This window comes from Semicossyphus pulcher, unplaced genomic scaffold (assembly GCF_022749685.1).
Source record: "Semicossyphus pulcher isolate SPU_LCO1_2020_fin unplaced genomic scaffold, fSemPul1.0.p SCAF_3, whole genome shotgun sequence".
Taxonomy (NCBI): domain Eukaryota; kingdom Metazoa; phylum Chordata; class Actinopteri; order Labriformes; family Labridae; genus Semicossyphus; species Semicossyphus pulcher.
In genome coordinates this window covers 12,249,812-12,266,367 of record NW_027211704.1, presented here as the reverse complement: position 1 = coordinate 12,266,367, position 16,556 = coordinate 12,249,812, and the positions used below count along the sequence as shown (strand labels likewise).

At 40.4% G+C, this 16,556-nt stretch overlaps 2 protein-coding genes across 2 annotated transcripts; one reads left to right on the top strand and one right to left on the bottom strand.

The window, feature by feature from the left end:
- Positions 1-1,983: 1,983 nt before the first annotated feature.
- Positions 1,984-8,299, top strand: errfi1a (ERBB receptor feedback inhibitor 1a). The gene is made up of 4 exons (XM_069678959.1): positions 1,984-2,140; positions 4,617-4,822; positions 5,008-5,096; positions 5,294-8,299. Exons 2-4 carry the CDS (start codon positions 4,671-4,673, stop codon positions 6,406-6,408), a joined length of 1,356 nt encoding a protein of 451 aa, XP_069535060.1. The 5' UTR covers positions 1,984-2,140; positions 4,617-4,670; the 3' UTR covers positions 6,409-8,299.
- Positions 8,300-12,516: 4,217 nt separating this feature from the next.
- On the bottom strand, positions 12,517-15,062 carry mrps16 (mitochondrial ribosomal protein S16). Its single transcript, XM_069678676.1, has 4 exons — positions 14,925-15,062; positions 14,637-14,667; positions 13,374-13,640; positions 12,517-12,941 (listed from the first exon to the last, which is right to left on the bottom strand). Exons 2-4 carry the CDS (start codon positions 14,647-14,649, stop codon positions 12,805-12,807), a joined length of 417 nt encoding a protein of 138 aa, XP_069534777.1. The 5' UTR covers positions 14,650-14,667; positions 14,925-15,062; the 3' UTR covers positions 12,517-12,804.
- Between the last annotated feature and the right edge of the window lie 1,494 nt (positions 15,063-16,556).

The following is a 16,556-nucleotide window of genomic DNA, read 5'->3' as shown; positions in this document are numbered from 1 at the left end:
TGTGCTCTTACTATTTGCATCTACATTCCAATACGCTCTTAAATCTCACCTTGCAAAACATTCACCCCTTTCCCATCTGGCCGAACGGGAATCCCAAAAATGCGCCTGAAAATATAAAGGGGGATTAGTGAGAGCCTGGTCCATGTAGGGGCCAAATATGTAATGATAAGCCTGCAGGGTTTGTGGGGACCCCGTGCCCAAGCTGTAAAGGATTAACAAACTCAGGCACAAGAACACTCTGTTCTCTCTCCACACGCACCTCTGCTTTCTGCCACTTTTGAATCAACACGAGAGTTGTTTGTAGCCTTTGTATCGCTGTGTTTGGACAGAGTGCATGTCACTGTTGGGTTTGTTTAGCCTGGTTAGGTGACACCACTTAAGGCCAAAGTAGGCTAAGCACAGCAGTGACGGGATGGAGGGTGTGAGGGATTGCACGTCTGAGATTACTCATATATAACCCTGAAATGAAACAAAGACAAACTATGTATATTAACCCTGTAGCCAGGGAGGTTATCTAATTACAGTGTGTCAGGTGAACAGAGAACAGGTCCAGCTAAAACTAAATGTGATCAGATAAGCCAGCAGCTAAACAAGCTGGGCTCTGTTCAGCTGGCAGCAGAATACAGAGCAGATAAAAGTGTTTCTTTGCCTCCTGTCTGTATTATCTTTCTTGGAGCCAACCCCTTCGCTTCCTCTGTCTCCCTGCAGATTTGTGCAGTACACTTCTGACGGCAGCATGCTTGTTGTTTATGAATACAAAAAGAAAACACAAGGATAATATAGGTCAGAAGGTTTTTCAAGGCCACAGGAGGATGTTCCAATGAATCATGTTACTTTTCTGTGGGGATTCTGCATAAAACACAACAATCATGAATGAATATCACTTTACTGAATCACCTAATGTCCAGGAATGGCATTCATATGGAGCAGCTGCACGCCTAATTATTGAGGTGTTTACTGTATACTGCATGTCCCTCAGGACCCCACTGGAACAATGCATCAGCTGACTGTATCCTTGTGTTCACACCTGCTCCGTCCTCTAAAAGCAAAGGCGAATGAAGCACTGTAGCCTTTGATCACATCGAGATTACTTATGCTTAAATTAGCACTTTTCACCATATTCTCACAGGAGACATTTTCGTCTCATGTGATGCTCAGGGTGGGAGCTCAAATGCGGGTGTGATGTAGTTCTATAGCAGATTGTTGATTGTGTAAATAAAGGGATTCTGACAATTGTTTTCATTTCCTCGCATCTCGATTAATCACAACTGAAAGTTATAGTGAAGATCTGGAAAGTATATTTTAAATGAAAACTACAAATCTGATAACCCTACAGTTAGACAACAGCTAATGTTTTCAGACACTTTCTAGCTACCATTACGTTAGTTAAGAAGAGAATGCCTAGGATAATGTTGGCAAGTACTTACACCTTTTCTATTCTATCAAGTAATTGTACCAGACCCTAATTTACTTTTCAGCAACTTCCTACTTCCTAGCTGTAAGTAATATTAGCTAGCAAGTGGCTGAATGCCAGCGTTAGCCGTTGTCTGTCAGTAGCTAATGGATTTTTCAAACATGTTGCTCTAACCTCGAAATATATTGTCAGATTTCCCTCCAGATTGTCCAAATCCATCTTCTCTTCAGCTGCAGATCATCATCATCAGGTATCATAAATGTATACAACATACAACCTGGAACACAGCAGAGTGACATTATTATGGCATTTGAGCTTCCCACCTTGAGCATCACGTCATAAGAAAATGTCCATTTTGTGAATTTGGCCAATTGTGTGTATGCTCAAGGATGATTCTGCAATCCATAGTGTCTCATTAAGCCGTTTGTGCACTGCAGATAATATTCTTGGGAAATGGACACTGTCGCTTTAAGAGCAAGTGTGCATGGGCGGAGCCACTGCGTCTCTGTGTGGTGGCGCTTATAAGACATTGCTCACTACAACACTAGACTTATCTCAAAAGTGTCACATTGTAAGGCCGGAGCGTCACCAACGCGCTGGCGTCCTGTTCCTGACGCAATAGGAATCTGAAGATAACAGACCAAAGAAGAAATCTAGGAGCTTTACTTTCTCCATAGAGGAGTCTATAGGAGTCACACAGCGGAGGAGAACTGCGAAGTTATTTAGGTGAGTTCAGAAAGTGGTTTGAAATGTCTTGTGTAGACTTCTGTAAGTAGGACCGGAGTCTTTTGTTTTGTATGTTGGTGCCAGCACGACAGACACCACTGCTTGGTGCAACTTCAGCTCTTATTGTGAATTTTTAATGCTTCATATCTTGTTTCTTTTTTAATTTCCTGACTGATAAAGCAAGCCTTTCAGAAGGGCAGATAGAGCACGATTTTTAAAAAAAGGTTCAGACTAAAATGAACTACAGTTTTGGAAAACATTCGTCAACAAAGCCTGATAAATGTCAATCTTTCATGATCAATATAAAATTGGAGGTATTTCTGATCCCTTACATGAGCGTAAGGCTTCATCTAATTGCAAACTTACAACCTGATTTTTTTGTTTAATCCACAATTTTTATTTGCATCATTTCATCTCAAACAAAAGGGGCATAACAGTTAATTTCCTATCCTCATTACGTGGCCTGGTCAGATAGCTGACTTGTGTGTTGTGTTGTGAGTCACCTGCCTGCTAGAGGGCTTTTAACCATTATTATCTCAATCCGGTAAAGTGAGGGGGTGTGCGCGCTGTTTGCTTGCCGCACAGGTAGAGCGGGTATGGTTGCTCGGAAACCGCTGCAGGGGTGTCATGAGCGGGGTGTGAACTCCTTCTTTCAAGGTTTGTTCGTGACTACAATCCTTAATCAAAGGCGGGCTGTCTGCTGATGTTTTACATCACTGCCAACCCATCAGACCTCCACATTGTGTTATCTTTATTTATACTAAGCCTGTCCACCTTTTGTATAAACAAAAAGGCCAGACCTGACCATAAAAAGACAATCTCTAGTCAAAGTATCTGAAATAAGTGACTTGAAGAATTCCTCCTTAAGAGGGTTAATGCTCTGCATGACTGCACATCATTTGTTTAATCCTGTTGCCTGTAAATGCTCCTATGGTTAACTGCCAGGATGAACTGTCTTTGCACCTGTTGCAAGAGGAAGCACAAGTCCCTGGGGGTTCATTATCGGGGATCATGTTGCTTCCCATCCCCGCCGAACCGAATCGACGGCCCTGGGCAGGGGGATTGCATGCCTTGTTGGGCAGTTTGGCTGAGGCTGATGCCTCGAGCTTCCTGTTGTTTTAGAGCTTTGTTTCTCACCAGCTGTCAGGGCAGCACATAAATATGGCTCATGGGAGACCGGGAACGAGGGGGCCGTGTTCTTCTCAGTCATCACTCCTACATTATAAGAAGGACAGAGTGTCTCTCGGTGGGTGCACGCACCTCATTTGCGGTCTCTAGAAGACACGACCACCAGGGCAGCTGATGCACCTGTCTTCCCGCATTTTTTAAAATAGGATTAATGGTTAAGACTTCTGATGGAGTCATTAGGAGATTTGCATGGCTTGTATCACACATGGTAAACAACAAAGACACAGTTACCCAGGATGCACTTGCTTGAAAACAAAAAGACCCTGCGTACTTTAATCAAACATTAAATGACTTTGTGCACACATTTCAATAGAGATTGTGACACACTTAACAGGTTAGTCAAGTGAGAGGCAAAAAGATCAGATTTTGCTTCTAGTGTATCGCTGACCCCAGAAATATCAGTTCGCTGCAGGGTTTCTTCCCCCTCTCAATATTGTATACATTGTTTACTCAGCCCTGACACATACTTGACATGACACGAACATTCAGGTCATTTGACTTGAGGAGTTCTTGCAACATCAGGTATATCCGTGGTAACAGGAGGAGCCCCTTCCTGTGCTGTTCAGGACAAGCGAGATTGCAGAGCTGGAGCGCAGCACAGTCGAGTTTTAAAATAAACGTATTGACAGTGGAAGAAATAGAAGTCTGAAAGTTGGTTTATGAGTTCAATTCTAAGATTGCTTGAGCTTATATAGACTCTGGCTGTAGTTGAAATGTTAGATGTACTGTCAAATATGTCAAAATGAAGTGCTAATTGTTCCCCGTTTCCTCTTCACAGTATAAAACCCAACTTTCTAGTTAAGAAAAGAAGCTACTATGTTGTAGGCCAGTTGTTGAATAAAGTATACTCGAAGATCAAACACATTTTTACAACACAATCTTTGATAGGAACTGTTATTTTGGCATGTCTATCTTTGATGCTGTCTATGTAAATACTCTGTCCTGAACATTATGAATGAAGGAACGCTCTGCCATCATGGTGTGTCGGTTGGGACAAAAGAGTCCTGAAATCTAGTCAAGCTGAGCTTCTGTCAATCCTCTGTCGTAGGAGATTGTTGTCACTTCTTCTCAGAGTGAAAAACATGAACAGGCCATAGTGAAATATTTAGCTTGGTGGCCAGCAGACAAGAGAAGATTTGTGTCATTTGTTCTCTGTTGTGTATCAATGTAATTCTTTCTTGGCTTCACTCGAGGATGTCGACCCCCACATATTCTGTTTCGCTTCATCTGCTTTTGCCTTCAGCCTCCTTGCACCATCATTCATGGCTGTTTCTTGGCTGTGTTACAGGTACATCAGAAGCAGGGGCAGCGAGCCGGGTGATCTGAGTGTTTCCAGGCTTTGATGCGACCCGATTGTGCCTGGAGCATGTCCACAGTGGGCCTGACTGCCCAGGAGATCTCTTTTCCCATAGAAAACCCCTTCCTGAGGGGCAGCTACTGTCACAGCATGGCTGGATCCAAATCCTCTTGGAGCTATCGCCATGAGCCGGACAAGTGAGTGTTCAGGTGCCAGGAGAGGCAGTCCATAAGGGGAAGATTTGTAGAAAGGGGGGTTTTAAAATCTGCATGAAATGCTAAAGTTTTATGGTTCAGGTTAGTTTGTGATTTCTTTAGAATTATGATGAAAGGTTTTGTGGCTCATTGAAACCGTTGCCAATTAAATCTTTATTTTTCAACAGCTTCTACTTCAGTATGGATACGACACACACAAATCACAGCCCTCGAGCCCAGCAAAAGGGGATAGCTCAACCGTCTCTAAGTTATGAAAGTAAGTGCTTGATCTGCCATCTACACAAAAGTCTTCTAAAATACACAAATGCTGCATTTCATGTGTCGTGCCTTTGTTTTATCTACTAATAAGTGCTTTTCTAGAAACATAAGGAAAGCTAGTAGTATTCCATAGTAGCTAGGACACAGAAGTTCCGTTAATATAATGGTTATTTTTTAATTTTTCCTCTCTTACAGGACATAAACACAGTCCCAGCTCACAGAGATTACCCCCAAAGAAGTCCCGGCCCTCCCATCTCTCCTTGTCCTGCAGTGCTGAACCATCCACCCCGAGTCCCGTCGATGACGACCAAGTGGTTCCCTCCTTCCAGAGGCTCTCGGTGAACGAGTGCAACAGTCCACCACAGACGCCTGGCAGATGCTCCAAGCCTCTGCCCCCCATACCTCCACACACAGACATCTCCCCTGAGCAGGCTATCGACAATGAGGTAGAATTTTTCACAAGTTCAGACGACAGCTGTTGCCTGGTTTCTGATCAGTGTCACAAATCATCTCCCTTTCGATACGGGATCCCCAGTCAAAGGAGCTTCAGGCACTGTGGGCAGATTAACTATGCTTACTACGATGGTCCATTAGGACCACAGAGCCCAAGGCAGTCCAAAAAGCAGCATCATGCACATCCTCCGCAGGAAGTACGAGAACAGTATGAGCAGCGACAGCAGGAACCACCTGTGCCAGTAGTCTGTCAGAGACAGCAAGACAAAGCTCAGAGGAGACTGAGGCGCTCGCACTCGGGCCCAGCTGGATCCTTTAACAAGCCTTCGATGCTGCGCCTCACGTGCCACAAACGACACACCAATGGTATGGATAAGCCAGAGGTGCCACCCCCTATCCCTCCAAGAACAATCAAGGCAGGAGACTACCGCCGCTGGTCAGCAGAGGTCTCGTCAGGGGCTTACAGCGATGACGACAAACCACCAAAGGTGCCCCCAAGGGATCCCATGTCCAGAGGCAGCTCCCGCACCCCCAGCCCCAAGAGCCTCCCAACATACATAAACGGGGTTATGCCACCAACACAAAGCTTTGCACCGGATCCTAAGTACGTAAGCTTTCGGGGTTTACAGAGACAGAACAGCGAGGGCTCCCCATGCATCCTTCCTGTTATGGAAAACGGCAAGAAGGCCAGCGCCACACATTACTATCTCCTTCCTGAGCGGCCCGCTTTTGTGGACTCACCTTGTGTAGAGAAATTCCTTCGAGTCATGGAGAGCCCCGCAGCTCGCAATACAGACGTGTCAGACTCAAACTGGGACTGCCACACCAGGCGGAAAGCACATGTGGATTTGGTTTGAAAAGCTTCAGTGGAAGTAATGAGCACAAACCACTTGAAATAAATGGTGAAACTGGACGCTTACAACCCTCAAACTGCTGCTTTTACTGTTTTTAACCCCTTATGTATTCTGAACACACAGGGTATGTGCGCACTGTATTCAGTTACTGGTAATGATGGAATAGCTATCATCATTGAGATACTTTGTAAACGCTGTATCTCTGATTATAGCTTGTGGGCAAAATTGAACATTGTAGAGCTTATTTTTGTATGATTTCTATTTCATGACATTCAATGTTGTGCTGTTTTAGCTGACGATGTGGTACAGTCAGAAGGTACAAGCGGGCCTTGAACCTCGTGTGTTCAGTGTTTTCTGCGTCTGGAAGGTTGAGGATGTTTTGTGAGATGCATCGATGCTGCTTTGTATCTCATACGGGACAAAAGGTCAGTAATGTAACCATGTATCACTTAATATATGAAGTCTAAATACAATGCCAATTAATTTTTTTAACGGAAATGAAGGATGCTAGCACATAATCTCCATTCTGTTGGCTTTTATTTATCAACACTGATATGGGTTCCCTCCCTTGATGAAGTTTAGGTCTTACTCAGGCCACTATATCTGTGTAAGTTTGTGTTTCCCACATCGCACAATGTCATGGTACATTTTGTACTAAGAGGTGGGTACTTTACTGGTAGCTAAGCATGTTTCCATTGGAATGTCTAGTGCAGCTTTTATGGTGTAGTTGTCTGTTTGATGAGTACAGTATGTCTGTGTGTTGTATGTATGTTAACGTGTTTGTGCATATGTGCATGTGAACAGCAGTTGGAAAAGTGTTCTGTGATACTTTACAAAATGATTTTCTACAAGTGGTAGAACATTGTCAACCGTACATGTTACTGTGCTCTGCATATTTGAAGCACCTGCTTGTTGAGTTCAGTCCCGCGTCCAGGTCTGTTTCGTTGCACAGAAAATGGCCTGTTGAATGAACGTAAAGTGAATGTATGCTATTCTTACTGAAATTCCATCAAACAGTGGGAGGAGCTTATTTTTGGTCAAGCTGTGAGTCGATGCTTGGAACGAATTCGCTTCAAGTACTACCTCCCTTTGTTATTAATCATATATTTCACATATTCCCCAGTTATATCGGCAAAAAATATATAATATACGAAAAAAAATAGGTAGCCAGCTGCTTCTGTGTCCTGACAGTAGGTTTAAATTCAGTTACTCTTGAGTTAGGAGTAGCACAAAGTGGATTTAACTGGCTATCCTTAAATAGAGATCTTGAATCACTCGCATCTTAGATCACAGAGATGTTAGGTTAACCTGTTAATACAGACGCATTACAAAGACAGTGCAGGGTTTACCTGCCTGACATAGACTTTCCTGTTCTGCTCATGCATTCCTGCCTTACATGATTGCAGTGGGTGTGGTCTGAGAGACTTTGGCTGCTGGCAGCCCAGAAAATATATGAATTTTATTGTTGTAGATTGTTCAAGAAGCAACAGGATGATATAGTAAATGTAGCACATGTATTGAAGTAACCCTTGGTATCGAACACGGTGTTCAGTATGGGGAACAGATAAACTGCTAAGGTCAAACAGTCATTGAAATACACTTTCCTCTCTCCCTTCTGCTCACAAAACCTTGCCAACACAATGTTGCTTTTGACTTAAATGTCAGACAAATGTTTACATCATACACTGATACTATTTAATCTTAAGGTATTTTATGTCTTATTAGAAAATATAAAACTGAATGAAGACTAGTTTATCAAGAAATAACTTCTCTGCTGTGGTGAAGACATGCACTGGGAGAGTACAGTATGCTGTGTACAGTATTTAACAATTCCATTTGTTGTTATGAATCGTTGTTGAGTATATAGTCTTTAAAAGAAAGCAAAATAAAATGACTTATTTATACGCCTGCCTCGTTCTGTCTCTTGAATCTGTCAAGCCTGAACTCTTAACTCAGCTGTTTGGCCTGTTTTATCACCCACACACCCTCATGCTGTGCCTTATTGTGACTGGCCTCCATCCAGAGACAGAAGAGTAACGTACAATGGTCGACTGACAGGTGTACAGTACGTTGCCTTCCTCTTCCTGGTTATATGACGGTCTCCTCCTGCATGACTGCTTAGATGGTCTGTGGCAGCCAGTTTTGCACCCACAGGTTTTGAGCTCTTAACAATGTTCCAAGTGTTTTATTCTTGACTTGGGTCCATGTGGTTAGGCACGGAGCCATACAGAGCATTAGAGGTCAAATCATTATTTTAATAAGCTGCAATTCAGCGGCACAATAACCACCATCACCTCTTTGCAAGGCAGTGGGGAATTCTGCAGGTTTGCACTGATGATTATTGATTTTGCATTATCCTCTTATTGAAACAAAAGGCATTAGTTTTAACTATCTAGGCCACCTGTGAACTCTTTCACCTGGTTCACTTTGAGGCGGGCTGCTTGGCGACAGGATGTGTGGCGATGATAACATCTAATAACAGGCTGCTCATTTTAAATGTATGCTGGGAGCAAAAAAGTGCCAGATAAATTACAAGGCGTGTGGTTTGAAAATAGCATCTGAATAAATAAAAAGCACTTGTAGCTTCGCTTTGGCACTGAAGGCGTCTCAGACATATGACCTGCTTAAAATCAACTTTCACCATTTTCAAGACTGTCACATGTGTAAAGCTTTTTTTAAAATGAAACTTGACCTAAATACTGTAAGGGATCGATAGGTACCATTCTCTGTGAATTAGTCTTGTTGTGTCCCAAACTTTCTTTTCTTTCTGTCACTGCCTCTGACCTCTTTTCTTTATCTCTCCAAAGCAACTATTACATGTTAACCTTCTCTAAATCTTTTACTGAGCTTCAATTTGTAACACAATTTGAATTCTTCTTAGATACGTCTTTGGATTTGGGCCTTCGCTTGGGTTCTAATCAAACACTGAGGACTTAGTAAGTGGCACCCACTTCATCTAATATATTTTTGGCCTCAGTTAATTAGATGAAAGTCCTTGGCTGACACTGCTGATGGATTAAAAAGTGGAACAAACTTATTTCAGAGATAAGAATTATAACTGTAATTATGATTACTGCCTCATTAATTGCTATACAGCCTCTACAGATTAGTCTGCAGTTGTCTGAGTGGAAGAGAGTGTCTGTTTAAATGAGTCAGGTTCTTAACACGTCCAAAGTTCTGCAGAGATTAACACAGGATAAAGAATTCAGGGTTTGGTTCTGCAGAAGTGTTTGAAATTTGATTAGCAAAGAAACTGATCATGAAAATAAAATCATTCTGTAGTGATGAATCAGGTTTTCTTTTTAGATCGATTGTCTACACACACAAAAAAGTAAGGCATAAATAACTTGAATGCAACCATCATTGTATTTTCAATAGTTGTGTTGTGTAAAACAAGTACATTTCTCTGCACATGAGGTGACACTTCAATATATTTTGAAAAATCTTTCAGCTTGCAGGCAGTTCAAGTCATTGCTAATCCATGTAACATTTAACATCTGCAATTCTAATCTACATTCAACTTCATGCTGCTTCAAAAAGCTCATTATATAGTCCCTATATACAGTACATATAGGCTATGTATACTGTATATACACATGTACACAAAATGTGGGGAATATTTAGCTTGTGTTGTAAAATGGTATCAACTGTGAATCTTAAGTTGTTCTGTCAGTGATTCCTGAAAAGCTTGATGGGATATATAAATGTACTTTTTTGTTCATTTTTTTCATATTTGCTGTGAAGGATGGAAAGAGTTGTAAATATTTAACTCAGACCCAAGTGCTGCTGGTTACATTTTACTCAGGTCAGAGTTCTTGTAAAGAAAATAAAGTACTTCAAGTGAAGGTAAAGAAATTGGACATAAGTATGTCTCCTGCATCAGTTGTTAGGAGGACGTTTTAAGCCAACAATGGTTCAGTCATAACATCGATGAACTGTGAATTTTATTATAGTATTGCTTAGAACCAGCAGAAAGGATGTGCCCTATCATGTCTGTGGCACTGTTAAAAGAAGATCTCACAATTATCAAAAAAATAGCTAAATTAGCAGGAACAATATTTTTTGCGATACTACAGCACATATAAAGCGGTTATTATCAAATGCTATCGCTTACAGGAAAGTTTAAGTATTGCAACAGCACAGAGATAATCAGTGCAGAGGTTGATTAAACTATGACGCATTTAAGATCACCTTCATTAGTGTTAAAGGTAATAAAAATTCTCCCTCTGTCTCTGCACCCCTCGTTTCACATACTGCAAACACACAACACCACCAAAATAAGAACGTGTATGCCATCTAGTGACGGGATCATTGTACTGACTGAGCGGGAAAGAGACAAGCAACACACAAGGATAAAATAATGAGAACAATTTACAGTAATCTCATATATATTTTAAGGTTTTAACAGGATAGTTAAGAAGAGTACCTGTGATCGGTTGACAACATTTTGTAGATGTGGCAAGAGCAGAGAGTGCTGCTTCCAATGATCCAAACAGAGCTCCATAGAAAACTGGGCCTTAAAGCTGCTCCAGGTTAGACTCCAAAGACCTGGTTGAAGGGTCACAAGAGTGAACTAGGTTAATAGAATTAATAGTACCATAAAGGTTGCTTGACGCATTTCTGCAAGTGAAATAAAAACATTACATGGTAGAGCCTTTGTAAATGTTTTTGTGGCATTCTCCATGTTGATGACACTCTTAACTCAGCTGTATAATTAGCAAACTGATAGCAGTTTAAACAGCTTCAGGCTTATAATATCTAATTTATTAATTAGGAGATGAAGGTAGTGTCAGGTCAAACACTGATGTTCAGAACTTACATAAATGTCACCTACTTTTACTCTCAGGTGGCAGGAAGGTGAGTCCATGTTACAGCACTGGCGCATTATAAAAGAGCTGAGAAATCTTATTGAGGTTACGTATGTCAGCCAAGATATCATTCAACACCCCATAAACATTGAGTGTTGACAAACTGGATTTGAGTTTCCTTGTTTGTTAGATGTAGTACGCCTTGCTCTTGGCACCAACACTTCATTGTCTGCAGCAGAAAGTCTGCAGTTTCTACTTCTGTTAATTTATTTATTTATTATAGCATAGTTATAGAAATAAATAGAAATAGAAATAAATCCACCTTTTTTATATAAACGTCAAAAACAATAGAGAGCAAAACACAAATTATTGCAATTAAGGCCCAGTAATTATCAAGTTATATGTTGTTCATTAAATATTTCATAGTTCAAAACTGTTAGAGATGAGCTTAAATTCTTAATAGTATCCTGATAAAAGATGCAGATTTCCAAAGTAAAATGTGCATTCTGAGTGTTATCGCTTAAGTACCTGCAGAGAATTATGACAGACAACAGAATAAACAGAACATGAACCATTTTGAATTAATAATTTGCTAATAGTTATTGATTTTTTCATCATTTAAAACACATTTTCAGCAAATAGAACTTTTGAAGACTTTAATTTAGGGATGAAAAAACTCACCAACAAAAGAAGGTTGTCCTTCTCTCCAAAAACACACTCTTGGCAGAGGCAACGACATCCTGGAATTTCTTTTGACCCAATTCACAGCTGAGATGACAATGTTGTTGTTGGTGTTATGTAAAAGATGTAGACGTGGCTCTGTAAGTGCAGACTTCATTGTTGATGTTTTCCCGGCTTTATAATAAAACCTGAGTTGTGGAGGTAATTGGGTCTTTCGGTGTTGTGTCCAGAAGTTAAACGTCGCGGTCAGCCGACTAAGTAAGCCGAGTAATGTAAAGGGTAAACTGGGTGTAACATTGGTATATGTGGGGGAATTGAGTGTAGTTGTCTGTGGGTCCCACTGTTTAGAAGATGTAGATGTGGAGTTTGACCTTATTGTGAAATGTGTTCCCAGATTAGTTAATGAAACCTGGGATTTGACGTTTGCTATTACGTCATGTGTTCAAATTTAGACATGCCAAAAATAGAAAGAAGAAGGAACTATTTTAAGGTCCAAGATCAGATTGAAAGTTAACCAGAAGGAAATAATTTCCTGAGATTCTTGATGTCAAACTTCTGTAAAAGTCAGAGTAAGAAAGATGATATTGGGGGAAAAAATATGCAACTTAACCTAAAACAAATGCAATATTGAAATACTTTATTTAACTCAAATAAAACAGGACACACAAACAACTGGCTGTTATGACATTCCACTCTCAGGAATGCTGTCATTGAATTTGATCAGGAAACAACTTCACTAGGAAATGTTTACAGCTGCTAATAAAGCAAGAAAACTCCTGTTTGATCTGACATCTGATGTTCGTACAAGCATTCCAAACAAGTTAGGAAAACAAATCGAAACATTGTCTCTGCAAATGACTGTGAAATCCTTTCGCGTTGGACAGTCACACACAGTCCCAAGCTTGAATTCTCACACGTCAGCCTCCTTCTGTGTCTGCTCCTGACCGTCCTCTGCTCCTGCAGCAGTTTCTGTCAGCGTGGTTTGTGCTCTGCGACGCTCTGCCTCCGTTATAGTCATGGGGTGCAGAGGGAAAAATCCTGACAACCCTACAGAATAAGAGGGAAGGAAAGAAGAAAACACAAACTTTTTCAAAGGCCTATGACAGAGCCAATGCTTTGATTTATCAAACTCTTTTGAAAATTAAGCGGCTGATGGATCATCATTTGAATTTCTTGCAGCTAATTTCTGGAGAAGCAACCGAGTAATACATATTTAATCTGTGTCTGAACAATCCTTTATACCAGGGGCGTAGATGTTGAGCATGAGAGCGAGGGCAAAACATATTACTAGGGATACTATTAAACAAGTCATAGATTTAAAAAAATAGCATATCTCCAGATGAGTATTGCCTTACACTTATCGATAGAACTACATCATTCAACAAATCAGTACGAGCTGCACAATTCTCAATGCAGGTGGACAATAAAATGGCGCAATGATCCACCTTAAAAGAACATGTTCATGTAGTGAATACACACCTAGGAGTTTGGCCACTGGCTTCGAAGGGTGTGCGCCACAGCCGATCCAGTACTTGATTCGGTCGAAGTTGCAGCTGACAAGTTTCTCATTGTAGATGTTCGGGAGGGGGTCGAAGGTACCCAGCTGCTCTATATATTTATTATCTCTTGCTCTTTTGTTGTAAGCCGCCACAATACGATAAAACGGTCTGTTTGCTTGTTTGTGGCCTGCAAGAGCAAATCGGATGACAACGTAACCCCCATGGTACTTCTTTAGCAGGTGTGAGGCTGCAGAAGGAAATGAGCACAGTAAGGATCGTTAAAGAGGGAATACAGATTATTGTAACTGTTTACAACTCACTGTATCAGTGACAGGTGGACAACCCACTTTATTCCACAGTATTTTTGTTTTTAATTCATGTATGAATCTTATGTTGTGTCTGTTGATTTTCTCTTTTATTGTGAAACACTTTCTGACATCTGCTCTATTAAAGGTACTTTCCACACTCACCCAGTTTCTTAAGTACATATAGCTAAGACTGATATTGCTAATATTCAGTTTTTGTTAACAGCTTAAGAAAACAAAGCTAATGTCAAGAGTATCTACAAATGTAAATGGGGTAAATAAATAGCAAAACAAGTAAAAAAAAATGCACCTGAAAATACCTCTTCTAAAATTGAGTTAGTTACAATTACAGTTCTTATTCAAGCAAACATGGCAACTATTCCCTCATTCTTGCTTCTTAAAAGTAAGTATTTGCTGCTCTCTGAAGAAATGTTGTGTATGAATAACGGCATCTAGTGGTGAGGTTGAAAATGACAACCACATGAAAACTGCACATTTCCCTTTCCAAGCGTTTTGGAGAACCTACGGTGACCCCGAAACTCGCCAAAAAGGTAAAAGGGGCGATTTAGAGCCCGTGTTCTGTTTGTCTGTTCTGGGCTACTGTAGAAACATGGCGGTGAGACATGGCGGGCTCCGAGGAAGAGGACTGAGGAGGACTCTCTCCCTCTGGAGTTTTAAAGAGTTTATTCTCAGGTAACGAAACCACAACGGTTTTCATTTTCAGGGGGACATAACAAACACTGAGTGTGGAGTTTGTGGTATTTTTTGACTGAAAAAAATGAAGGGTGATAAAACTGCTTATACTTAAAGTAACGCTTGGCCTTTCTATATGGTATACTAACTTGTCTTGCTAAACCTGGCAGTGGCCCTACTGCCACAAAAGAAATAGAGACAAAAACAAAACAAGCTGTAAATTCGTACTGTTAAATTATACTCACATAAATGAACCATGTTGTTGGCTGGATAAACCTGCAAAAGACAAACGTAAAAGTCACCTTTTAACCGGCCTTAACATCAGAATCTCTCTGATTAAACAAACCCAGCAGTGACTCGCACATTTTTTTTAACATCAATTACGTATCAGAGTATCCAATAACCCTGAAAATGTCATTAAATAGCATCAGTATACCGTTAGCTGCGGAGCTGTTGCTAACGGCTAACAGGACAGAGCATCTATTTGAGGACGTGCGTTTGAAAATACGCAAAACAGTGAAATAGTGAAATACCTTTATAGACGTTGAATGAAGTGAAGCGAAACTTCCCAAGTGTCACCCTTCTTTGTTCGCTGGACAGGTGATATACTTAACGTTAATAATTCTGTGTTTTCAGCCACAGAAGTAATGTGACATTTCTCAGTGCGCAGCCATGTTTGAACCGGAAGTGACGTTGTTAGCGTCTCAGCGTCGTTGCGTTGCCTCGACGCCAGATGGCGCTCTTGCATTGCTTTCCTATGATCCAGAATAAACGGAGGGTGTATGTACGCCGGTTGAAGTGCACAAGGATGCTATAGTTTGCAATGTGAAGGGTCAGCTTTCAGTCTCAAAAATCTTACACATTTAAACTATTTTAAAGTTCTTTAGTGAGCCTTGAAAATGTCAGTCAAAGAAGAAAAATATGCAATCAGATAGACATTGTAGTAAAAATGTGGATTTAAAGTATAGTTTTTAATTTATATATATATACATTTTATGAAGTACTAAAACACTGTATTTGTTACAAGCAGAATACCTGCATTCAAAGTAAAAGCATAGAAACACTTCTACTTCGATCTTGTGGTTTCAGTGTTAAATCTTCAAGCAGTAACAACCTCTGTCAGATAAATACGGTGGAGTCAAAAGTAGGCCTATTAATACAGTGTTACCCATAATGTTTTGTAATGCAGGTGTGTAAAATAGTATACAACTGAAATGTTTAATTAATAGAGCATATCCTCTTTTAAGTATTTAAAAAAAAAAAATGCACTTAAGATTAAAAAAAAAAATTGCCACTGCTTTTTATTATAAATGAAATGCTGGTTGTAGTTTGCAGCAGTGTCTACATTTTTTGTACAATTGTACTCATTGAAGGTCTTGCCGCTACATGTCTAAATGTAGGACTATGTAAATGTACTCTAATTCAACGCATTCAAAAAACAGAAATCCAGTTTCTAGTTTATGTGAGGGTAATTGAGCTGGTATGTATATAATAATATAAGCGTAACAAAAATGATGACAGAACGATGACTGTTACGTACACCTATGAATTTGTAAATGATCTGATCTGTCACAGGAGGTTATAGACTATCTGGTAATAACTGTGCTGTCAGTCATTTAATTCTTTACATTCTGTTTCCCGTAGTTTCTATTCTACATGTGTGGCGTGTCTTTCATCAGCAATGCATTAGGTTTTAAATCAGTTTCTACTGTTGAACCCAGCAGAGATGAAACACTGATTTCCTGCGAGCGCTCATGAATTCAAGGGTCATTGCTGTGCCTGATGTCGTCCGAGTGCACTGAGATTTCTGCCCACTGGGAGCCCAACTACCCCCCCCAGTCTTGGAACATGGTGATTTCACACTCCTGTTGTGTAAAGCTTGTTTTTCTGTGTGTGTGTATGTGTGAGTCTCTGAGTGTGTGACAAACACATGGTTTTCTAAGAGGAGAGGTCACTGAAGACACAAAAGAGATGGGCCCTTGTTTGTAATTCTGAAAATATTCCTCTGTCCCTGCGTGACTCCTCATACATAAAGCTGGTTATGACTACAAACAAATAAAAAAGACATAACCTCAGAATATTACAAAATACAATTTCAATAAATAGATTAAATCCCAATTTGATCAAATTATTTAAAATGCTTTCAGTGTAAGATATATGCATAT

What these genes read in the sequence shown, in the direction of transcription:
- errfi1a (XM_069678959.1), top strand. Translation starts at nt 4,671, where the DNA reads ATGCGACCCGATTGTGCCTGGAGCATGTCCACAGTGGGCCTGACTGCC. An exon ending in TATCGCCATGAGCCGGACAA is followed by an intron (nt 4,823 to 5,007) that starts GTGAGTGTTCAG and finishes ATTTTTCAACAG; the next exon opens with CTTCTACTTCAGTATGGATA. An exon ending in ACCGTCTCTAAGTTATGAAA is followed by an intron (nt 5,097 to 5,293) that starts GTAAGTGCTTGA and finishes CCTCTCTTACAG; the next exon opens with GACATAAACACAGTCCCAGC.
- mrps16 (XM_069678676.1), bottom strand. An exon ending in GCCAGTGGCCAAACTCCTAG is followed by an intron (nt 12,942 to 13,373) that starts GTGTGTATTCAC and finishes CTTATTCTGTAG; the next exon opens with GGTTGTCAGGATTTTTCCCT.